This window comes from Salvelinus sp. IW2-2015, linkage group LG33 (genome assembly GCF_002910315.2).
Source record: "Salvelinus sp. IW2-2015 linkage group LG33, ASM291031v2, whole genome shotgun sequence".
In the NCBI taxonomy this organism is placed as follows: Eukaryota; Metazoa; Chordata; class Actinopteri; order Salmoniformes; family Salmonidae; genus Salvelinus; species Salvelinus sp. IW2-2015.
In genome coordinates, this window is record NC_036872.1 from 10,001,252 (window position 1) to 10,025,597 (window position 24,346).

At 43.3% G+C, this 24,346-nt stretch overlaps 2 protein-coding genes across 8 annotated transcripts; one reads left to right on the top strand and one right to left on the bottom strand.

Moving 5' to 3' along the window:
- Nucleotides 1-4,990: 4,990 nt before the first annotated feature.
- Nucleotides 4,991-13,172, top strand: LOC111957736 (AN1-type zinc finger protein 5). Of its 2 annotated transcripts, none has more exons than XM_023978698.2 (6): nucleotides 4,991-5,169; nucleotides 9,744-9,908; nucleotides 10,351-10,447; nucleotides 10,554-10,639; nucleotides 10,914-11,033; nucleotides 11,440-13,172. In XM_023978698.2, exons 2-6 carry the CDS (start codon nucleotides 9,746-9,748, stop codon nucleotides 11,586-11,588), a joined length of 615 nt encoding a protein of 204 aa, XP_023834466.1. In that variant the 5' UTR covers nucleotides 4,991-5,169; nucleotides 9,744-9,745; the 3' UTR covers nucleotides 11,589-13,172. The 2 variants fall into 2 exon arrangements, with proteins under 2 accessions (XP_023834466.1, XP_023834465.1); XM_023978697.2 differs by having other exon boundaries at nucleotides 4,992-5,271.
- A 2,145-nt stretch (nucleotides 13,173-15,317) lies between these two features.
- si:ch211-214j8.12 (uncharacterized) lies at nucleotides 15,318-21,726 on the bottom strand. Of its 6 annotated transcripts, none has more exons than XM_023979478.2 (6): nucleotides 19,867-21,726; nucleotides 19,513-19,638; nucleotides 18,999-19,329; nucleotides 18,686-18,852; nucleotides 16,803-17,947; nucleotides 15,318-16,479 (listed from the first exon to the last, which is right to left on the bottom strand). In XM_023979478.2, the coding sequence occupies exons 3-6, from the start codon at nucleotides 19,231-19,233 to the stop codon at nucleotides 16,098-16,100; spliced, it is 1,929 nt and encodes a 642-aa protein (XP_023835246.1). In that variant the 5' UTR covers nucleotides 19,234-19,329; nucleotides 19,513-19,638; nucleotides 19,867-21,726; the 3' UTR covers nucleotides 15,318-16,097. The 6 variants fall into 6 exon arrangements, with proteins under 6 accessions (XP_023835246.1, XP_023835248.1, XP_023835247.1 ...); XM_023979480.2 differs by having other exon boundaries at nucleotides 19,848-21,726; XM_023979479.2 differs by having other exon boundaries at nucleotides 18,999-19,304; nucleotides 19,530-21,726.
- Nucleotides 21,727-24,346: the final 2,620 nt, after the last annotated feature.

Consider the following 24,346-nt stretch of genomic DNA (forward strand, 5'->3'; position numbering starts at 1 on the left):
CTCATGCAAGTCAACAATTCTTAGGTCTTCTGAGATGTCTTTTGTTCGAGGCATGGTTCACATCAAGGAAATGCTTCTTGTGAATAGCAAACTCAAATTTTGTGAGTGTTTTTTATAGGGCAAGGAGCTCTAACCAACATCTCCAATCTCGTCTCATTGATTGGACTCCAGGTTAGCTGACTCCTGACTCCAATTAGCTTTTGTAGAAGTCATTAGCCTAGGGGTTCACATACTTTTTCCAACCTACACTGAATGTTTAAATTATGTATTCAATATAGACAAGAAAAATACAATAATTTGTGTGTTATTAGTTTAAGCACACTATGTTTGTCTATTGTTTAACTTAGATGAAGATCAGATCAAATTAGACTGGCAATTTATGCAGAAATCCGGGTAATTCCAAAGGGTTCACATACTTTTTCTTGAAACTGTGATGTCTCCGCCCTCATTTGCTTTGACCAAAAGGGGCTTTTGAACATCAGGCCAGCGATGACTAACCTTGATTTGGATGAAGATTTCTACTTTAACGATTCAGCAGCTCTAGACGTCCTGCTCTCCGAGGCTCCAAGCCCTAATCTCCGAGGCTCGAAGGAGGAAACCGCGGCGAAATAGAGGCAGGCTATGTGGCCTTCTAACAAGATTACATTGGTGAAACAAATAGACCGCCAGAGTTTTATTCTACAGTGAGCTCCATTGGTTTTGTGGTTTACTCCAGCACTTTGGATTTGGAATGATATCATGACTGTCGGCTTTCATTTGATAGTATTTTCATCCATATCGGGTGAACCCGTTTAGAAATTACAGCAATTTTTGTACATAGTCCCCCATTTTAGGGGACCAAAAGTATTGGGACAAATTCACTTGTGTATTAAAGTAGTCAAAAGTTTAGTATTTAGTCCCATATTCCTAGCATACAATGATTACATCAAGTTTGTGACTATACAAACTATTTGGATGCATTTGCTGGTTGTGTTTCAGATTATTTTGTGCCCAATAGAAATGAATTGTAAATAATTGATTGTGTCATTGGGGAGTAAGTTTTATTGTAAATAAGAATATCATATGTTTATAAACACTTCTACATTAATGTGGATGCTACCATGATTACGGATAATCCTGAAAGAATAGTGAATAATGATGAGTGAGTAAATTACAGAGGCATATCATACCCTCCCCCACCCCAAAATGCTAACCTCACATGTTAATGTAATGGTGAGAGGTTAGCGTTCTTGGGGGTATGGAAAGGCTTTGCTCTAAGATGCCCACAAGCTCATCTGAAGGTTGCCGGTTTACCAGTTTAAAAAATGAATGTAACTATAGTGCATTCGGAAAGTATTCAGACCCCTTGACTTTTTCCATATTTTAAATTACAGCTTTATTCTAAAATTGATTAAATTCTATTTTTTCCTCATCAATTTACACACAATAACCTATAATGACAAAACGAAAACAGGTTTTTAGACATTTTAGCAACAGAAATACCTTATTTACATAAGTATTCAGACCTTTTGCTATGAGACTCGAAATTGAGCTCAGGTGCATCCTGTTCCCATTGATCATCTTTGAGATGTTTCTACAACTTGATTGGAGTCCACCTGTGGTAAATTCAGTTGATTGGACATGATTTGGAAAGGCACACCTGTCTATATCAGGTCCCACAGTTGACAGTGCATGTCAGAGCAAAAACCAAGCCATGAGGTCGAAGGAATTGTCCGTAGAGCTCCAAGACAGAATTGTATCGAGGCACAGATCTGGGGAAGGGTACCAAAAAATATCTGCAGAAAATGTCTGCAACTCCTCTGTAAAAGACAGATGACAGCACACTTGGTTTGCCAAAAGGCACCTAAAGAGAAAAGGCACCATGAGAAAAGGCACCATGAGAAACAAGATTCTCTGTTCTGATGAAACCAAGATTGAAGTCTTTGGCCTGAATGCCAAGCGTCACGTCTGGAGGAAACCTGGCAAAATCCCTACGGTGAAGCATGGTGGTGGCAGCATCATGCTGTGAAGATGTTTTTCAGCAACAGGGACTGGAAGACTAGTCAGGATCTAGGGAAAGAAGAACGGAGCAAAATGTTCCTCCTTCATGAAAACCTGCTACAGAGCGCTTAGGGCCTCAGACTTTGGCAAACGTACACCTTCCAAAAGGACAACGACCCTAAGCAGACAGCCAAGACAATGCAGGAGTGGCTTCTGGACAAGTCTCTGAATGTCCTTGAGTGGCCCAGCCAGAGCCCATACTTGAACGCGATCGAACATCTCTGGAGGGACCTGAAAATAGCTATGCAGCGACGCTCCCCATCCAACCTGACAGAGCTTGAGAGGATCTACAGAGAAGAATGGGAGAAACTCCCCGAATACAGGTGTGCCAGGCTTGTAGCATCATACCCAAGAAGACTCGAGGCTGTAATTGCTGCCAAAGGCGCTTCAACAAATCAGTAAGTAAAGGGTCTGAATACTTATGTAAATGTGATATTTCCAGTTTTTGATTTTTCATTATTGGGAATTGTGTGTAGATTGATGAGAAAAACAACAACAATTTAATCTATTTTAGAATAAGGCTGTAATTTAACAAAATTTGGAAAAAGTCAAGGAGTCTGAATACTTTCTTAATGTACTGTATATATAGAAGTACTTAGCACCAAAAAAGGGTAAAAAAAAAATACAATCATTTCCTGATCTTTCTTATATCACTCAGATATAGGACAGATGTGTTTCTATTGGCTAATAGCAATTCAATGTTTTCATCAAATAATGTTATAATATTTTGGGGGATACCAAAAGGGGTCCTAAAATTCAAAATAAAATAGCTAAATGATGCTTGGTATGACCATCTTAAAACATTTCCATATGTTTGATTAGTAGAACCCCCCCCCCCCCATCAGACCATTTCCATACTGAGCACTGGTACTTTCTGTTTCAGTTTTTGCTTGTAAGCAGGAGGATATAATTACGGTCAAGGGGAGTCCCAACATGAGAAATGCTACCAGACAGATAACAGTTCGGTACATATTTGAACTAGAATAAACAGGTTGTCTATCCCACCCTACAATAACACCTCCCACTTCCTCATTGTGATTCACGTCTTGGGGGAACACGCTCAACTTACCACCAATGGTATGGTTGAGGGGAGCGTGTAGGGACTTTTATGTATACCCACAGGGCAAACACACTGAATGTTCAGTGTTTATTCCCCATGTTCAAATACACACCCACTGAAACCACAAGCATGTTTTCAACATAGGGTGCCAAGTGGCACATTTAATGTGTCAATGTGTGAAGATATTTGAGGGTGTAGTGCTGTTTTTGGTGTATAATGGTCTACAATTTATTTTTAGAGTTTGCAGACTATAGGATCTCGACCTCCTTGGCAACATTATCTCACTCCACAAAGATGTTTCTGTTACAACAACACCTGCCGGTCAAGTTTCTCATGAAAGAGCAGAGCAGTCAGTACCTCTTGACAAACAGTAGGTGTGTGTCTGATAGGTATGTCACCCAGTGCTGCCTCTAGCCCATGTGGGGCCCTAAGCGAGATTTGGTTTAGGTGCCCCACTCTGCGAATAGGCCCCTCTGCATATCGGGGACCCCTCTGCATAAAGGCAAAGCACTGCTGAGCAAATTGAGTGACTGTCAATAACCTGGGCAAATTGAGTGACTGTCAATAACCAGGCTTCCATCCAACATTTTTATGTGAGTAAAGTACATGTCAGATAAAAAATGTCACAACAGGCCTGAAGGAAATAGCAAATTTGTCTGTAAACTTTCCAATCAACAAAACAAAATACGCTAGACAAGTTGAGACTGTTACTAGCCGGCTACCACCCGGTACTCTACCTTAGAGACTGCATCTTAGAGACTGCTGCCCTATGTACATACAGTAGAATCATTGAACACTGGTCACTCGAATTATGTTTACATAATATTTTTGGTTCTGAAATCGTTTCTGTAGTTAGATACATAGCTCACTCTAATATATCTATGCTGTACACATCATTATCAGTATCTTGAGTAAATTCACCCAGTGAACGTATACGTACATATAGACTACATTTGGATCACTGACTGCTATTTGGGTTTTTAATTACATTCGTTCCGACATTTGATCTTATTTTTTATTGTTATTATTTACATTTTACTGCATTGTTAGGAGCTAGTTACATACACATTTCCCTGCACCTGCTATAACATCTGATAAACTGTGTGCGCATCCAATGAACTTAGACTTATTCACATATAAACCATCATATCGAAGTAAACTTGCAGTCACGCGACGATATGTTGTGTGGTCCTCCCACTACGACTCGAGAAAGCATGCAGTTTATTAGGCTACGGATTAAAAAAGTTATGAGGAACTTCACAGGGTGAACAAAGTTAATGGTGATGAGCTTGATGCTCCTTTCCAATAAATATGGAGGGTCTTATTATGGTGACATGAGGATCGATGCTTGGCTGCCGTTTGACAAATACAAATTATCTTGATGAATAATAATCTCATCATGTTGGCTATACCCGCACTGCATATGCTAGCTGTTGACTAGAAAGCATATGCAAAGACCAGAGTGGGAACATTCACTATATAACGCAACATTTTGTGAAAAAAAAACATCAGTCGAGTTGAAAATGCAATGGAAAACCATTTAATTTAAATATTTTTGTTTAGTTTTTATGTTTTTATGTTTTGTTTTTATTGATCTCGTATTGCAACACCCACACACCTGTCTGTGGATACAAATCTGATATTCACACAGAATAAACACACATATGTTACCACAAGCCTGTCAGTGTTATTTGAAAGACTCATTTAGACACATTGACTCATTAAGAATCATGGTATGGCTCGATATTCAAACTGTGGGTGGATGGATGACAAATGATTGTGCAATAAATACGGTATACTCACCACACCTCCCCATGCTATTACACGCGCTCCGGGGCTTCTAGGGTAGCGAATCACTGTACGGTATTTTCACCGTGACATCATCTGCCACTCCTCTTACTAAAGTAGGAAACAAACACCGCTCGACAGAGCAGAGGCGGGGGGGTAGAGAAAGAGAAGACATTTACACCTCTCACAGCCTCGGTCAGAGAAAACAGCGAGAAAAGACATTTGGTGGACAGTACTCAACCAGACCATACATCGTGTGTGCTTTTGATCAAATTGTGCAGGTGAGAATCGACATTTGAAACGGTTGGGTTGTCGTGGTGTATGGTTGAAGACAGAAAAAGGACACCGAAAATTGGATCAACATCAACTTAATATGGAATTTCGTAAGGAAACATTTTTATCAGAACATCAATGAACTAGAAATATGTGTTGTCTTGTGGAGGGAAGGTCATATTTATCCTTGGTCGTTAGCCTCTGGTAAACAAGGTATAGCGAGCAAATGCTGTCACCACCACCTCACTGAAAATATCACAAGCCTTCGAACGTGACCAGTCTGGCTGGGCCTGGAAAAAAACAAGCCAGGGAGGGTCGCTAGCTAGCCATCTATACTATAGTATCGGTTTTCGAGACTAAGGGTAAAATAGCGATATATAAGCTAATTCTCTGTGCTTGTACTTTATCTGAAAAATCATTTAAAACGATACTAGTTAACAGCTAGTTGCAATTGCTAACCAATTTGAGAATTGATATCATGTTAGTTGATGCTGGTTGATTTCAATTAGTTTCATTTTAACGCTTAAGGAAATGTTAACATTGAATTCGGACATGCACAAATAGGGAATAGGGTGCCAGCCTATGTGCAAAGATTCATTTTAGTATGGAGGCGCTAACGTTATCAAAAACGTCCAAACAGGAAGAGATGGTTGGCAGACAAAGAAGGCACAAAAGAACAAGGGTCAAAACATGGCTTATATCTAATTCACTAATCTAGTTACAGGACATTGTTAGCTAAATAGTTGTGTTAATTTGTTCCAGACGAGTGTGCGACAAAGCACTATTATTGCCTTTGCTCTCGACTATGTTCCTTGTCATGCTAATCTACGTTAGTTAGCTGGCTAACTCTTGTCTCGTACTTAGCACTTTTTAGCTGTAGCGTGACTCAGTGGTTTTGGGCCATATCAATCTGTTTAATTTTGTTCTTTGTCTAACCATGACCATATATAGTAACTAGGACTCCCCGCAGCAATGTTCCAACGTCTAACGTTAGTGGAAAGCCTTCCCAGAAGAGTGGAGGCTATTAAAAGGGGGGACCAACTCTATATTAATGCCAATGATTTTAGAATGAGATGTTCAACGAGCAGGTGTCCACGTAATTTTGGCCATTTAGTCCATCTGTAGGCTAGCTTTAGAGAGTAATTTCTTTACATTTATGGTATAATCTAGGCAAATCTGTCGTGAATAACCACATTGTGCCAATTAATAAGCCCCCCCTCCCCCCCCAAGGGTGTGCTTGGGCTACAGTCAGACACATTAATGCGTGTTTTGTTTCGTGTTGATTGCATTAATTAGTTTAAACAAATTAGCCTAGCTAATAGTCACTACAGGCTCTGGAGTGGTGGACGCATGTGGAGCACATTGATTGAAGTGGGCTCATAGACCCTGCTGCTCTCTGACAGATGTCAATGACAGTGAAACAAAAATACTCACTATTTTGTGTTTCCAGGAAAATGGATGATTGCTTGCAAATGCTATTTATTTCTCTTTGAGAAAGCGATGTGTGAGAGCATTTGTGTTCCATGCATACCCAGGTGGCAAACAGGTTGTCGGGCATCTAGCAGGCCACGATCATCCAAGTACCGCCCGTGACACTCGAACATTTTGGCACAGGCAACATGGTCTTCACCACAAAGTCATAAAAACACCACCTGTTTATACAATTTCGCTTTTGGTGAAAAAAATAAATAAATATAGACTTTGTGGCTGTGGTAACTAGTGTAAATCAGGCAACGTCAACAATTGTGGTGCTTGCAGGGGGCTTTGCAGTCAGCAGGCAGACACGTGATACAGTCGAAGAGGCTTTTCTAAGGAAATCCTTGCGTGACAGGCCACCTTGGTGGGGGTTGGGGACTAGCTATGTGGTTGGAGAGTGCAAAGGGCTGTCAGAATTGTATGTTTGTCCTTCGCTTCCTCGCAGGGCCATAACACTGACATCTCTGAATGTTCTGAGCAGGCTGCTGTGGCCCCTTCATGGCAGATTTTTTTTTTAATGTTATCGTCATGATCTATAATATAAATCTGTTTATTTCTCTTGCAAAGTTACCCGTTGTTCATTACCTGGAACTTAAAGACATGCTCCTGATCTTTGGCGCCTAAGTATTTTTTTAACCTCCCACTTTGGGCTGGATGTGTCAATGTGTAGTTCGTACATGCATAATCTATGAGCAGAATTACTGTTTTACCTTAATTAGCTACGTAATCCCAAATTTGAAAACATGGGCCAGCTCCCTAGCAATTCAAGTTCAACCAATGAGTTTCAGCCCCTCAGCATTTGAGTGACACCAAGCAAGAGGCACATCATGCACACACAGCAGAGCGAGCGAGATGGCAATGAGGTGGGTGCACAAATCTGCACATCCAGTGCATTCGCAAAGTATTCAGACCCCTAGACTTTTCCCACATTAACGCTACAGCGTTATTCTAAACATTTTTTTTTTTTTTCTCTCTCTCAACAATCTACACACAATAGTCCGGAATGACAAATGTAGAAATCTTTGCTAATTTATTTTAAAAACAATACCTTGTTTACATAAGTATTCTGACCCTTTGCTATGAGACTTGAAATTGAGCTCAGGTGCATCCTGTTTCCATTGATCATCCTTGAGATGTTTCTACAACTTGATTGGAGTCCACCTGTGGTAAATTAAATTGATTGGACATGATTTGGAAAGGTTAACACTTGTCTATATAAGGTTCCACAGTTGACAGCGCATGTCAGAGTAAAAACCAAGTCATAAGGTCGAAGGAATTGTCCGTAGAGCTCAGAGAGGATTGTGTTGAGGTACAGATATGAGGAAGGGTACCAAAACATTTCTGCAGCATTGAAGGTCCCCAAGAACACAGTGGCCTCCATCATTCTTAAATGGAGAAGTTTGGAACCACTAAGACTCTTCCTAGAGCTGGCCCCCCGGCCAAACTGACCAAGAACCCGATGGTCACTCCAGAGTTCCTCTGTGGAGATGGGAGAACCTTCCAGAAGGACAACCATCTCTGCAGCACTCCACCAATCAGATCTTTATGGTAGTGGCTAGACAGAAGCTACTCCTCAGTAAAAAGCACATGGCAGCCCGCTTGGCACCTAGACTCTGACCATGAGAAACAAGATTCTCTGGTATGATGAAACCAAGATTCTACTCTTTGGCCTGAATGCCAAGCATCACATCTGGAGGAAACCTGGCACCATCTCTACGGTGAAGCATGGTGGTGGCAGCAACATGCTGTGGGGTTGTTTTTCAGCAGCAGGGACTGGGAGACTAGTCAGTATCGAGGCAAAGATGAACAGAGCAAAGTACAGAGAGATCCTTGTTGAAATCCTGCTCCAGAACGCTCAGGACCTCAGACTGGGGTGAAGGTTCACCTTCCAACAGGACAACAACCTTAAGCAGACAGCTAAGACAACACAGGAGTGGCTTTGGGACAAGTCTCAATGTCCTTGAGTGACCCGACCAGAGCCTGGACTTGAACCCAATCAAACATTTCTGGAGAGACCTGAAAATAGCTGTGCAGCGACGCTCCCCATCCAACCTGACAGAGCTTGAGAGGCTCTGCAGAGAAGAATGGGAGAAACTCCCCAAATACAGGTGTGCCAAGCTTGTAGCGTCATACCCAAGACTCAAGGCTGTAATGCTGCCAAGGTTCTGCAACAAAGTACTGAGTAAGGGTCTGTATACTTATGTAAATGTGATATTTCAGTGTTTTATTTGTGTGAAAAAATTTGCAAACATTTATAAAAACCTGTTTATAGCTTTGTCATTATGGGGTATTGTGTGTAGATTGATGAGGAAAAAATGTAATTCAATCAATTTTAGAATAAGGCTGTAACGTATCAAAATTAGGAAAAAGTCAAGGGTTCGGAATACTTTCCAAATGCACTGTATGTGACATGGTAAACAATTTTCTGCAATCACTTTTGGCTCATGAGCACTACTTTGACAACTACTGGCTAAAAAGTATATAAATGTTCCGGAGAATCTCTAAGTGTCTTGCTACAGCACCTTCGAGGGTTAATGACAATCCAACGCGGAACATTGTTTGACGGAAACTGATCAGCAAATGTGACTCCTCAGTCTATTCTCCCCATATTGGCACTATTCTGTCCTTGTTCCACAGTGTAAATAAATATCCATCAACATGTGCTTTAATTGTGACAAGCTGGAGGAGGAACAGCTGACACCATTATAGGCCTAGTCATTTATGGTAATGACTCTTTGACACATCCTAGTCCTGACTCCTGTTGATGTGAACAGCTCCTCCTGCCAAGGAGGGGAGCTGAAAGTCTTAGGCCTAATTCGTCTCGCCGTTCGTTCTGTTTTCTTGTGCACAATGAGGAATTTCAACCCTCTAACTTTGGTAATAGAATCCTTAGAATCCTTGCTTCAGTGGATGTCTTTTTTTATAGTACATTTTTCTCTCCTGTTTCTTCATTATTTTTAATGTTCCTTCCAGGTATGTTATTTTCAAATGTATGTGCCTAACCACCACACCTACATTTGGTCACCGAAGACGCACTGCTACGCATGCAGACACCAGCACACATACTCCCACACTAACAAGGCACCTTGCTCCCATTTGTCGACAGCGATGGCCCAAGAGACGAACCCGAGCCTGACGCCTGTGCTTTGTGCCACTGGCTGTGGTTTCTATGGCAACCCCAGAAACAACGGCATGTGCTCGGTCTGCTACAAGGAGCATCTGAACCGACAGCAGAGTAGTGACTGCAGCTTGAGCCAACTTAGCCCAATGGGTAAGTTCCCCCTCCACCCTCTCTCTTACTGACCACACAAATCTACTTCAAACAGTGCGTCCCCCTCCCCTCCACCCCTTAAAAATCACTATTTGCATTAGGGTTGTCACGATACCAGTATTGCGATACTATTTGGTTCTTTAAAAAACCTACTGTATGATACATATTGTGTGCTATTGCTTGGAAAGGAAGCATGTGATTCTGGGTGACAACATAAGGCTGCTTGTTTCCAACAATAGGACTGTTTTTCTCAGGAAATTTAGCCCGCTTCATGTTTTGTTTCCTTGCCAAGATACCTCGGAGTATTGCGATACTGCTATCGTGATAACGCTAATTTGCATACACGTTATGGACCAGCTGCACTCTTGAGCGGAAACCGTTGAACCAAAATTGAGTCTCGTCTCCCATCTGTGGTTGATGTTTTGCTTTTGCTGTGTCACAGGAGCAGTCGGTAGTCCTACCTCTGAGGCCATCCAGAGGCTAGAGGCCAGTCTCGCCAAAGTAGACCCTTCATCTGGCTCTGCTGCAGACATGGCTAGGTAAGGTGTGCTTGTTTGTCCACATGTGCTACAATGGATGTCTTATTGCTTTATGCGCTCTCATATCTGTAACTTATAATTTTATTTTCTTTCGCCCCCTCTGCAGAACTATTCAAGGCTCTCTTCCAGTGACTCAACAAATGACTGAGATGAGCATCTCAAGAGAGGATAACCCAGATTCCCTAGAGCCTGGTAAAACACACTTCTAGAGGGAAACATTGCTCTGTTCGACCCACTTTAGCATTGGCTATTTCGATGCACCCTGACTTGTATACTTTCCACCCAACTGTGGTTTTACATACAGCCTCCAAAACACAGAGGCTGCCTAAAATAAACCAGTTTAAAAATACCCTTGTATGTGAGTGCTAAAACTGCCTCAGAAAAAACACAGGAACAGTTCTATTTGAATCCTAAGACTGAAAGAAGTGTATATTTAAGTGCTTTTCTCCTCTGTTTTCTCCTTCAGTTGTGATTCAGCCTACTGCGTCTAGCCCCGTCACTGCCAGCGGTGATGAGGCCAAGGAAGACACCCCCAAGCCCAAGAAGAATAAGTGCTTCATGTGCCGCAAGAGGGTGGGCCTCACAGGTGAGCATGCCATAGCAGGACGTGGTGCTTCTTCATTGAAGTGGGATGACAGGATTGAGCAATGCATACGACGTCATGCCGTTCTTGCGAAAGAGGTTGGCCATGTTCCAGGCCACCTACACTGCAGTTGCACAAATAGTCCTACTTCCGCAAACTACTTCCGCATTTGTGATTGGCCTCAGATCTCTACTATGCATAAATAGTGTGTAACATGCAGGAACCCCCATCAATATCACTTATTTATCTGATCATCTGCGCAACGCGGCTGCAACGTAGGTGGTTTGGAATGTAACCCTAGTCTTCCTGTGCATTTGGTCTTATTATCAGAGGTTAATTCTTATTGAGTTGGTGTTTGGTTCATGCTGTGGTTCCCCTCTAATCTCTGACCTTTTGAACTCTACTCCAGGGTTCGACTGTCGCTGTGGGAACCTGTTCTGCGGTGTCCATCGGTACTCCGACAAGCACAACTGTCCTTACGACTACAAGGCTGAGGCAGCTGCCAAGATCCGCAAGGAGAACCCTGTTGTGGTCGCTGACAAGATCCGGAGAATATAGGGTTAAGAACCATCCACACAGAGACTAGAGTATGATGTCGAACCCTTGACATGAACACTGGCACGAGTGGCAAAAGGATGTCATTTTTAAAGTCACAACCTTGAGAAAGGACAGAGATCCTGCCCGTGGGGGAGATGCATGAACGGTCACTTTTTTTGTTACTTTTATTTTGTTGTTTTTTTGTCTTTGCTGATATTCTGTAAAAAAAAAAAAATTAGATATATTTTAAAAGAGCAGCCCAGGGTAACTTTCCAGGAGAGACGTATCTGTTCTGCAGAACCCAAATCTATCTGGACGTTCTATCACAACTGAATACTTGTTGCTGGCCACTTTGTTGCCAAATAGCCGACAGCTATTTTTTTCTAAAGTTGTGTGCACATGCAGTATCCCGACGAGTTCAGTTGAATCTCCATTTCTACGTTCCGTTCCCATTAGTGTCAGTCGGGTCAGTTGTCCGATAGGTAAGACCACTCGAGAACTGCAACGCTCTCCCAGAATGCAGGTGGGCTTTTTTCCCCCCGACTGTGACCTGCCTACCTCGCAGCAGCAGGTCATGTTTCTCCTCATCACATTGTCCAGGTGAAGCTTTTTCCTAATCATCTCCTCTTACAATCACTTCATTATTTCCAGAGGAAGGGGTTACCTCTGACATTTTTTAAGCAGTCCTTAGGCACCATTTCTGGTTGATCACCCGAACGCCGCGGCCTGTCTTTATGGTCATTGTAAGAGGTGTGAGAAGGACAAAAACACATTTTTACCAACTATCATGTGGGACAGGACTTTTAGTCAAGTAGGTCCTAGACTGATCTAAGGTCAGAATCTCCCAACTGTGGTCTCGGCAGAGGGTTCCCTGGTGCAGTTCTCTGGGTGAGGCTTGGGCACTACCCATCTGTTTTATTGGCTAAATGAATGAATGGGAGAGCAACCCCATGCAGTAATATCTTAAATCATGTAAAATATCTGAATGAATTGCTAGGTCATTATTGTATCTGCTGAGAGACATGTTTAATCCCTGTTTTTTTATATACATGAAGATGGTACTGATATTAGCACATGTATTCAGTGCAGTTGTGAAGTTAGGGTATATGAGACAGCTTTGCTTTGTGTTGATTTTGGTGTGCGTGTTCAGTGAGTTTGAGTGAACACATGGGTGTCAGATTGTGTGCACCTCATTTTGTGAAGCAATATATCCCGTAGCTCTGCACATGTTTCCAAGGCTACAGGAGCATGGCAGAACTGAGGTTTTGAAAACTAGATTCCAGAGTTGGATTCCAACGGATCTTTTCAGCTTTCTTTCCGCTATTGGTCTGTGTGACTGATCTAGAGCAGCAGTGTGTGTGTGTGAGACTTTCCTTGGCTGTGTGAAACATTGATACAAGAGTGTGTCCTGAGTAGATATTTTTTCTCCCGTAGGGATGAGGTTTTTACTTTTTAAAAGAAAGGTATCCATTTCAGTTTTTTCCTTTGTTAGTTATGCAAATTTGTACAAAAAACAAACAAACTGATATTTATGAATGACATAATCTTGCTACCCAGCATTACAGCATAATTGTATCATGTAAATAAAGACTGTGTACAGAGACATTACAAGGCCTGGTTGTTTACATTATAGGAGTAAATATATGGGCCAGTCAGACTGTTTGGAAGCACACTGTTTTCAAACACGGTGTTTTTTCACACACCTGTCACAGGCTTGGGGGGGGATTGCGTCGGCAGGAGTCATGCTGGCAGCTGCTCCGGGAGAGTGCACGAAAGGAAGACTGCAAAGATGACTACTCGGTCCTACTCCCCCGGTACCTCAATGCCATCCCTCCCTGCCTCTGTGCATGGAGGAAAAAAGAACGGCTGTTGTGGAACATGTGCCGGGGGCTCAGAGAACCAACGTGTTCTGTTCAACCTGACCGATGAACAGCTGGGGAGGTCCTGTAGCCTCTCACTAGGGGTTGGAACAGGCACATTCCTACCCCCTAGCGGACAGACCCTTAATCTCTTATGGTTGTCTGTGTTTCACTTGCCATTTGTATGTGTGTGTATATCTGGAAAGCTGATTCAGTGTTTGACATCACAGTGACAGATGTGGATATGACATGAATGCACCTCTGTCTGTGGGGAGTTGGGAAGGAACACTGAGCTAGGGGAACTAAGGAGATTGTTTCTGAATTCCAAATCGACCTCTGGCCCCTACACCCGAGCCACTGATGTAGATCTGAGAGGATTGGATCAGTGTTATGGTAATAGCTTCTTTCCTTTAGATTGACAACATATCCCCCCAGCCGTACAGAAGGGGCTTGGGGTTGGTTTTGGATTCAGGGAACGAGAGCACGCTCACAAGTAGGGCCATAGGGGAAAGTGGGAGTGTTTTGAGAGGTCAGGGCGAGTTCACAGTGAACATGGGAAATGGACAGGCTTGAGATTATGAAGGGGTGACCCGAGGTAGCGTCACTAAGCTCTCGGAGCGTAACCAGATTAGACCAGTCTGAGCCCAGTCCCAACGATCAGAGACACTCCCTTACCATACAGAACACTCTAAACACTAGAAATACAGACACCTTTTCCATTCCTTTTGACCTGTTCTCTTCTCCATCCTTATCTACCTTCTGACATGTGTTCCTCTCTTTTGCCCAGACTAAATGGATAAAGAGAAAATGAGAGAGGGGGAGACAGGTTCGCAGGCTTGCCCTTGTTCTAGGTTTAAGATTAAGTGTCAGTAGCCACCAAGGAAGCTCCTTTGAATCACTGAGATTTGAATCATTGAAATGGAACAGGGGAGGGGTAGTGGGAGAAAAGGGGGAAGATTGATAGCGGGTGTAGGTGAGTCAGTTGATTAGTGATAGAGGAGTGAGTGATCAGGGATGGGGAAAAGTAACTTATTGTGAAAGTCAAGTGTTTCATTAACATGACTAAGGCCAATCATAGGTCCAGAGGTCACATCTTTTGAGTGATTGGGACAAAGCAAACGTGTTATTTGTCTTGACCTAGTTTTACATGACTGTGTTTGAAACTGCTAACCACCTGCTGGAGACAAGCATTAGAGGATATTGTGACAAAGGACCTGCCCGGGGACACTTTAGGCATTCCAGAAATTCTTGGAGTCAACGCAGCAGCCAGAGTCAGGTAAACCACAAAGTCGGCAACTTTGTAGGTGAAGAATATATTTTCGAATATATTGTAAAGATGGATCTATTGAGTGCAGTATCATTTTATAATGTCATTTTATACAATACAAAAGTCATTAAAAAGCTATGACAAATTATTCTTGTTATAAGAATATGGTTTTTGTCTTCTATTACATTTACATTTAAGTCATTTAGCAGACGCTCTTATCTTGATAATATATATTATAAAGTGGGTGGTTCGAGCCCTGAATGCTGATTGGCTGAAAGCCATGGTATATCAGACTGTATACCATGGGTATGACAAAACATGTATTTTTTACTGCTCTAACTATGTTGGTAACTAGTTTATAATAGCAATAAGGCACCTTGGGGGTTTGTGATATATGGCCAATATACCACGGCTAAGGGCTGTGTCCTAGTAATCTGCGTTGCATCATGCAGAAGAACAGCCCTTAGCCATGGTATTTGGCCGTATACCACACCCCCTCGGGCCTTATTGCTTAATTCTACAACAGGGGTAGGCAACTAGATTCAGCCACAGGCCGATCCTTGTGGGAGTGGATGGTCGGAGGGTAGGAACATAATAATTTGTACACTGCAAATTGACCCCAACTAAGCCCAAAAAGATTGTATTTGAAAATAAATAATTTCATACTTTGATTACATTGAGACACGATCACATACAGTGCCTTCAGAAAGTATTCATACTCCTTGACGTATTCCACATTTTGTTGTTACGGCCTGAATTCAAAATAGATTTTTTTTTTTTTTTAATCTCACCCTTCTACACACAATACCCTATAATGAAACAGTAAATGTTTTTAGAAATGTTTGCAAATGTATTGAAAATTCAATTCAGAACTCTCATTTACATAGGTGTGCACACCCCTGAGTCAACTCATGTTAGAATCATCTTTGGCAGCGATTAACAGCGGTTAGGTCTCTAGAAGCTTTGCACAATATTTGCACATTCTTCTTGAAAAAAAATCTTCAAGCTCTGTCAAGTTAGTTGTTGATCATTGCTAGACAGCCATTGTCAAGATGATTTAAATCAAAACTCTAACTAGGCCACTCCAGTGTATATTTGGCCTTATGTTTTAGGTATTTGTCCTGCTTAAAGGTGAATTAGTCTCCCAGTGTCTGTTGGAAAGCAGACTGAACCAGGTTATCCTCTAGGATTTTGCCTGTGCTTGGCTCTATTCAGTTAATTTTTTTCCTAAAAAACGTCCTAGTTTTTGCCGATGACAAGCATACACATAACATGATGCAGCCACCACCATGTTTGAAAATATCAAGAGTGGTACTCAGTGATGTGTTGGATTTGCCCCAAACATACAGTATGTGTGAATGAGGATGCCCCCGCCTGGCAGCCTGTTGTCAGATGTAAAGCACATCATGTCCAGGTGATAGTGATACAACGTTGCCTCCTGGTGGCTGTCCTCTGTAACTGCCTCATGTTGTCCAAGCTCACTGCCCAGCAGCCTCTCAGGTCCAGGCTGCTCAGACGCCTGTTAATGGTCATCAGGCCCGACGCAGTCTCCATGGAAACGTCACTGCGAACAAGGCTGAGGTGGCATAGTTGTTGTAGTGGAGGGCTGTGGGGTCGGGCGGCGGGGCGCTTCAGAAGCTTCTGGAACACAGGCTCCAGCGGACAGGGCACTGCCACCAGAGAGACCCTCTCCAGGAGGGGAGAGCCGGATAGTACGCGCCACAACGCCCCCCCCAGAGACCTCCAGGACATGACGGTCTTCATCTGGCGCTGGTCATAGGAGAAGCTGGAGGAGAGAGAGACAGATGAGCACTGAACAGGATATCACAACTTCAATGGGAAGGGATATACAGAAGCTTAAACAATGGTGCAGTCAACACCATAGCGGGGGGGAGGGGGGTGCTTACATCCTGGTGAAGTCAACACTAAATACAGATATCCAGAGGGTACAGGGTGCATGACCCACTCACCAAGACAGGCCCTGCGGAGAAAATTACTGGGGATTCCCATTTGAATTGTGACCCTTTGAGTCATACCTCTTGACAGTGGTATGACACCCGACAGAGAGAGCATAGCGAGTTAACCCTATTTGTGTAGCAGTTGACCTACTTTAGGGAGAGAGAGCACAGTTGGGGTAGACAGGGTAGATCCCTGTCCTCGTCCTCGTCCTCCTCTTCCTCCTGGGGGGCTAAAGGAGGCTCAGCATGGACGACGAGGCTCCTCAGCCTGGGACAGGCGTGGAGGAGCTCCAGCATGGGTGTGTGAGAGTTGGTTCTGACCCCTTCCAGGGTGAGAGAAACCAGGGAGCCCTTCATAGCACGCAGGGCAGGCAGCAGCTCATCCAGGGGCCCCGGGAAGCGCACAGAGAGTCCCCTCAGCTGGCCCGCCCACCTGGCCAGGCCTGCAGCCAGACAAGACCCCTGGCTAGGCCCACCCTCCTCACAGTCCAGTGATATAGAGCGCAGCTCGGGGCAAAGCTGACTTACAGCCTCCAGAGTCCCACCAGACATGCCCTGCGCCTCCCTTAGACGTAAGGTAAAGCCCTCACCCCCTGCCCCCCCCACTCCCTCTTCTCTTCCTTTCTCAACACTGTCTTCTTCTATTTCCTTCCTTGTTCTCATCTGGGCGTCACCTCTTCCACCTCCAACTCCCATTGTCTCCTCACCTGTACCCTCATCCTCACTCTCACCCTCACTCGCCCACGAGAAACGGTTGTCATTTTCCTCCTCTTCAATTTCCTCCACATCTGCTCCTGATATCTCTCCTGTGTCTGTGGCCCTCCCACTCTGCCTTCTCTCCCTCCACACCTCCCAGAGACTGGGCAGCCCCTCTCTGGTCATGAGCTCCTCAGTCCCTCCGAACTCCCTGCTGTGTATGAGGCCACAGGCCTCCCCCAGGCCCTCCATTGCCACTCTCTCCAGCCACGGCAGGGAGAGCAGGAGGAAGGCCATGGCAGCCACCCCGTCCTCCTCCCCAAAACCCACATCCAGAGCCAGCAGGCTGCTGAGGGGTGGTGGGGAGGCACAGGAGGAACCCCTCAGGCAGAGCAGGCCTGCGGGGGGAAGGAAGTGGCAGCGGGACACGTCGAGGTGGCGCAGCGCGGGGCAGTGGCGGGCAACCACCTCCACAACCTGTCTGTCACAAGGGGTGCCAGCCAGAGAGAGGGAGCGCAGGGAAGGCAGACAACCCAGCAGGTCACACTGGACATGGGCAGACACCTGCTGGGCTCCAGAGAGGTCCATGGAATGCAGGCTCTGAGGGAGATAGTGAGAACCCATACATACAGTGAGCTCCAAAAGTATTTATTGTTGTTTTGGCTCTGTACTCCAGCACTGAGTGACGATGAGTGAGAAAGTTAGAGGGATACATTTCATACTCCCCCAGAAACGCTAACCTCCCCTGCTATTGTCATGGTGAGAGGTTAGCAGCATGTCTTAGGGTTATGATATTTGTGCGTCTAACTTTCTCACTCATCATTATTTACGATTCACTCAGGATTATCCGTAATTATGGTAGCATCCAAATTAATGTAGAATTGTTGCTACATATTCTATTCTTATTTACAATAAAAGTGACTCCAAAATGACTCAATAGATTATTTACAATTCATTTACAAAATAATCTGAAGCACAACCAAAACAAACAGCAAATGCATCCAACAAGTTTGCAGAGTCACAAGCTTGACGTAATCATTGCGTGCTAGGAATATGGGACCAAATACTAAACTTTTGTCCCAATACTTTTGGTCCCCTAAAATTGGGGGACTAAGTACAAAGTGCTGTCGTTTCTAAACGGTTCACCCGATATTGATGAAAATACCCCCCACAAAGTTGGCAGTCTGCACTTTAACCTCCGTCATTGTATCATTTCAAATCCAAAATGCTGGAGTACAGAGCCAAAACAAATCAAAAAATGTGTCACTGTCCCCATACTTTAGGAGCTCACTGTAACACATACTATAAATTATAAGGGGGACCAAAGCCTGTCCTAACCTGGCAGCGAATCCCGATGAGGGTGCAGAGGCTGGGGGTGACCAGGGCAGAGTAGCCCCCAAGAGATAGGGTTCTGAGCTGAGGGATCAACAGGAGGTGTAGCGCCGCACGGGACAACTCACGCCTGGAGGACAGGACAGACAGGAGCTCCTCCACCAGCTCACCCGCTAGAAAAGAAACAGACAGAGGGGACACACAGACACATACACACTTTTACCAGTAACTAGTGGACTAATCATGTGCACATTTACAGATGACCAGAAATGGCATCATATACATACACAATCCCTTCCAGTTCCTATGACAGACTCACGCAGCAGGGTGAAGGGGCCCATGACATATCTGAAGAAGTACTGATCCATGTAATTGTCAGCGTAGTCTTTGACCCACACTTCCTTCATGTTCTCCGCCAAGTTCCGCAGACAAAGCTGGGTCAGTCGGGGAGGGTGATCATCATCCTCCTCCCATCTTCCTCGTCCTCTAATCTTCCTCTTTCTCACTACCCGTTTCTCAGCCCTGGGCTCCATCATGGCACGGAATAGAGGCATCTCCAACTCTCAGCTGGCGTCTCGCTGGTTCAAGGATGAATGTAGTCTACAATACTGCCACCATTGTGTCCCTGCAGGTATGGAAAATATATGCAGCTGAAGGGCAGAGAATAATAACATTGTAATAAAGAGAGCAATTACATTGTATTAAAGAGAGTAATAACATTGCAATAAAGAGAGCAATAACATTGTAATAAAGCTACAGTTCACACACAGGTAAAATAAAGGTTAATTACAAAAATACAATTTTTCACATATTTGAAATATAATAAAACTTACGAGTTCGGCTGACATACATTTTTCTCAGCAACCCTTGAGCCAGAGGGAGGCGAATCCGTATTGTTGAAAGTACCAAGTAGGTCGGACCTACTGTTGAATTTACCGTAAAAGGTTTATCAGCTGTACCTTAAAATAACAACCTTTGATTTAGGGGTATCGTTGCCAACAAACAGCACATGAACACAACATAGACCAAACGTACTATCGCCAATAACAGTTTATTTGTGGGTGCGAAATTGGATGCAACACTGTCAGATCAACGTTATTGTTTACTTAGACAACAGCTTAACTCGCAATATAAAACTTAGCTGAAAACAGGCAATACAATATTTTACAATATTCTTTCCGATTTACTTCCTGGTGTTAGAATCCGACTGTAGGTGTTCGGGTCCGGGGCGTTGACATCGGGTGAGGAATTATGGGGAATGTTCAAGAACCCCAACCGTTAGTGTTTAAAACGGATGGTGATGCGTCTAGCTCAGTCTATAATCTATCACACATATAAATACATTTGTATGTTGCATAAAATGAAAATATATTCATAGTGACGTCCTATGTTTATTTGTTATTGTACACACAAATAGGTATAGAGGCTACATTTATCCTAGTTCTAAGTACTAGTACTCTTTATCTTGAGGAATTGGTATAAAATAATTTAAATATAAATGGTATAACATCCAATGTTGATAGGTATTAGGATGTTAAAAACTCAATGTGTATTTTAAAATACTGTATGTAGGCCTACAGGAGATTATATTTACATTGGAATAATCAAACTAGTCCCAGCAGTTGTAATCAAAATGTTATGCGCTTGATTTCCTCTCTGGATCAATGAGCTCAGTCCCTCGATCAGCAGAACGGAGCGGTATCATGTGTAAAGGGGGTTGGTTTCAAATCAAATGTTATTTGTCACATGCGCCGAATACCGACTTTACAGTGAAATGCTTACAAAAACACAATAGCACAATTGGTTACGGGATCGTAAACCGGCAGCCATCTCCTTCGGCGCCATTCTTCTTCAAGTTAACCTCCACTGTACGACTGCCCCATACTGGTCTCAACCAGTGATCCTCTGCTTCGCACTGGTAACATGTACAGCATATGTGCCAACTTGTAAAAAATCAAATAAAACTGCCATGTGTAACGGAGTTAAGAACATATCGTGACAGCCCTCCTTGACAACTTTCCAACGGGTTGAGCCACCCAAAAGGTATCAATTGGACGGCTCCATCCGTGACATTTGAAGCTTTAACTCCGTTTAAACGTTATATTTTTATTTTGGAACATATGCTGTAAATGTTATCTGTCACATAAAGCCTACCTACAGGTAAAGTACATACACTGACAATTAGTGCTTAAATGTGCAAATCGGGAGGCGACGGAACAAAAAGTGAGCGCGAAAGGGGTGTGACCTGGGGAGCTGAGGTACTCGTAGGCAAGGCATACATTATATATATTTTTAAACATTGCATGCATATCATCGCATTTACGTAGTGGCATAGAGCAGTAGAGGCACTTACAAAACTTGCATAGATGGGTAACATTTTTTAGTAGCCTAGGGGTCCGGGAAAAATGTGGCCTTTTATAAACGCATTCCATGCAATTATACGTCATTTTACAACCGAGGTAAAACCAGTTTCAGGTTGGATATTCGACGGATATTCGCCTGTAGTTTTCCTTACGTCCAACAACAGCAGTTAGGGACCGTCAACATAGTGACAAATCAAAATTTTCACATTTCAATAGCTCTTTAACCATTACTCCTAAAACTTTCAAAACGGGTTCTAGATAACCCGATGGCATAGACACACATTGCACACACTTTTTTTTGTCTCGCACTATTTAAAATTATTTATTTACATTTTTGAATTTCAATAGCTCTTTGGTCATATGACCTACTGACTTCAACAAGGTTCAGAATGTCCACTCAGTAGGCCTACACATTGCACACCCTCCCAGTTTGTCCATTTTCATCTCACACGTTTTTACATGGATTTTTCAAACAAACATTATAATTTCAATAGCTCCTTGGCCATGTGACCTACTGACTACAAACAAGGTTCCGAATGTCCAATGACTACCCTTCTATACTCAGCAAAAAAAGAAACGTCCTCTCACTGTCAACTGTGTTTATTTTCAGCAAACTTAACATGTGTATATATTTGTATGAACATAAGATTCAACAACTGAGACATAAACTGAACAAGTTCCACAGACATGTGACTAACAGAAATGGAATAATGTGTCCCTGAACAAAAGGGGGGGGGGRGGRGGKCMAAATCAAAAGTAACAGTCAGTATCTGGTGTGGCCACCAGCTGCATTAAGTACTGCAGTTCATTTCCTCCTCATGGACTGCACCAGATTTGACAGTTCTTGCTGTGAAATGTTACCCCACTCTTCCACCAAGGCACCTGCAAGTTCCCGGACACTTCTGGGGGGAATGGCCCTAGCCCTCACCCTCCGATCCAACAGGTCCCAGACGTGCTCAATGGGATTGAGATCCGGGCTCTTCGCTGGCCATGGCAGAACTCTAATATTCCTGTCTTGCAGGATATCACACGCAGAACGAGCAGTATGGCTGATGGCATTGTCATGCTGGAGGGTCATGTCAGGATGAGTCTGCAGGAAGGGTACCACATGAGGGAGGAGGATGTCTTCCCTGTAACGCACAGCATTGAGATTGCCTGCAATGACAACAAGCTCAGTCTGATGATGCTGTGACCCTCCACCTCCAAATCGATCCCGCTCCAGAGTACAGGCCTCGATGTAACGTTCATTCCTTCGTCGATAAACGTGAATCCGACCATCACCCCTGGTGAGACAAAACCATGACTCGTCAGTGAAAAGCACTTTTTGCCAGTCCTGTCTGGTCCAGCAACGGTGGGTTTGTGCTCATAGGCAACGTTGTTGCCGGTGATGTCTGGTGAGGACCTGCCTTACAACAGGCCTACAAGCCCTCAGCCCAGCCTCGCTCAGCCTATTGCGGACAGTCTGAGCACTGATGGAGGGATTGTGCGTTCCTGGTGTAACTCTGGCAGTTTTGTTGCATCCTGTACCTGTCCCGTAGGTGTGATGTTCTGATGTACCGATCCTGTGCAGGTGTTGTTACACGTGGTCTGCCACTGCGAGGACGATCAGCTGTCCGTCCTGTCTCCCTATAGCGCTGTCTTAGGCGTCTCACAGTACGGACATTGCAATTTATTGCCCTGGCCACATCTGCAGTCCTCATGCCTCCTTGCAGTGTGCCCAAGGCACGTTCACGCAGATGAGCAGGAACCCTGGGTTTTTCAGTCAGTAGAAAGGCCTCTTTAGTGTTCTAGATTTCCTAACTATGACCTTAATTGCCTACCGTCTGTAAGCTGCTAGTGTCTTAATTACCATTCCACAGGTGCATGTTCATTAATTGTTTATGGTTCAATGAACAAGCTTGGGAAACAGTGTTTATACCCTTTACAATGAAGATTGTGAAGTTATTTGGATTTTTACGAATTATCTTTGAAAGACAGGGTCCTGAAAAAGGGACGTTTCTTTTTTTACTGAGTTTATATTGCACACCCTTTAGTTTAACCATTTATCTCACATGATTTTACATGTATTTTACAAACGTTCACATTTCAATAGCTCCTTGGTCATATGACCTACTGACTTCAAACAAGGTTCAGAATGTACACTCAGTGGGCCTACACATTGCACACCCTTTAGTTTGTCCATTTTCATTTCACACGCTTTTACCTACATTTTTCAAAATTTCACATTTCAATAGCTCCTTGGTCATGTGACCTACTGACTTTAAACAAGGTTCAGAATGTCCACTGACTACCCTTATATAGTAAGTGGACCACAGTTATTCCATTGTACTGGATCTAATATATATTAACATTTTACATCCATTCATACATGTACATTTTTTTCATGAAATACTATGAAAAACTCTCTTGGCTGCTGGCTCGGTCACTTTCAGATATGCGCAGAGCAGACTGAACGGGGAAGGGTAGCGATTGACTTGAACCACAGGGGTTCTCTGTAAAGAGAGAGTAATCCAAAAGGCACAGACACACCCCTTGACTTTCAATTGGCACCCTTGACCTGTATGTATTTTCTCCTGATTGGTCTCCGTGGTGCTTAGTCAATGAGAACTCCGTTGCCGGGCCCCATCATAAAGTTTTTACACAGTCTGACTAAAGTGCCAGAGGTATGAGGAGAGACATCCTCCTTCGTATGTATTGGAACAAATATTTCCTAACACTTAGGATCCTATTCTTGGACAGTTAGAAGACACAATGCAAAAAACATTTTTTTTTTTACTAATTACTGTCCATGAGTAACCTCAGCCTTGTGGGTCTGTGGGTGTTTGAGCCAATAAAGTGCCAACTCAATTCTACCACTGACTAGTCTCTCATGCCCCTATGAACAGGGACACAGGGCAATAGTTTTAAATCTAAACCAGCCCTTTTTTACTGGAGTACACTAATCCCTAATTGGGGCTCTTTTCTTGACACACAACAGCAGTTTACCAGATAAGAAGTCATAAAGATCAAAAAGTAGATTGTTGTAAGGGTGTATTACATCCTGTGCTGGCCACATTGTCATATCAATTCTGGATTCTGAGTGGTAAAATCATAGCTGAAAAATTCCTCTATGTATTTGTATATTGTATGTGGGAATGTCCGTCCTACATGTAGTGTTGGTACATGGAATGTTCCTCAACTGCAAATATCATAAATTGCTATTGCAAATACAAGTATTATGTTCAACAACTGACATTTTCAGATATTATTTTGACAAACACACTAACACACTTTGGTGCTTACAATTAATTATCTATTTTCATAG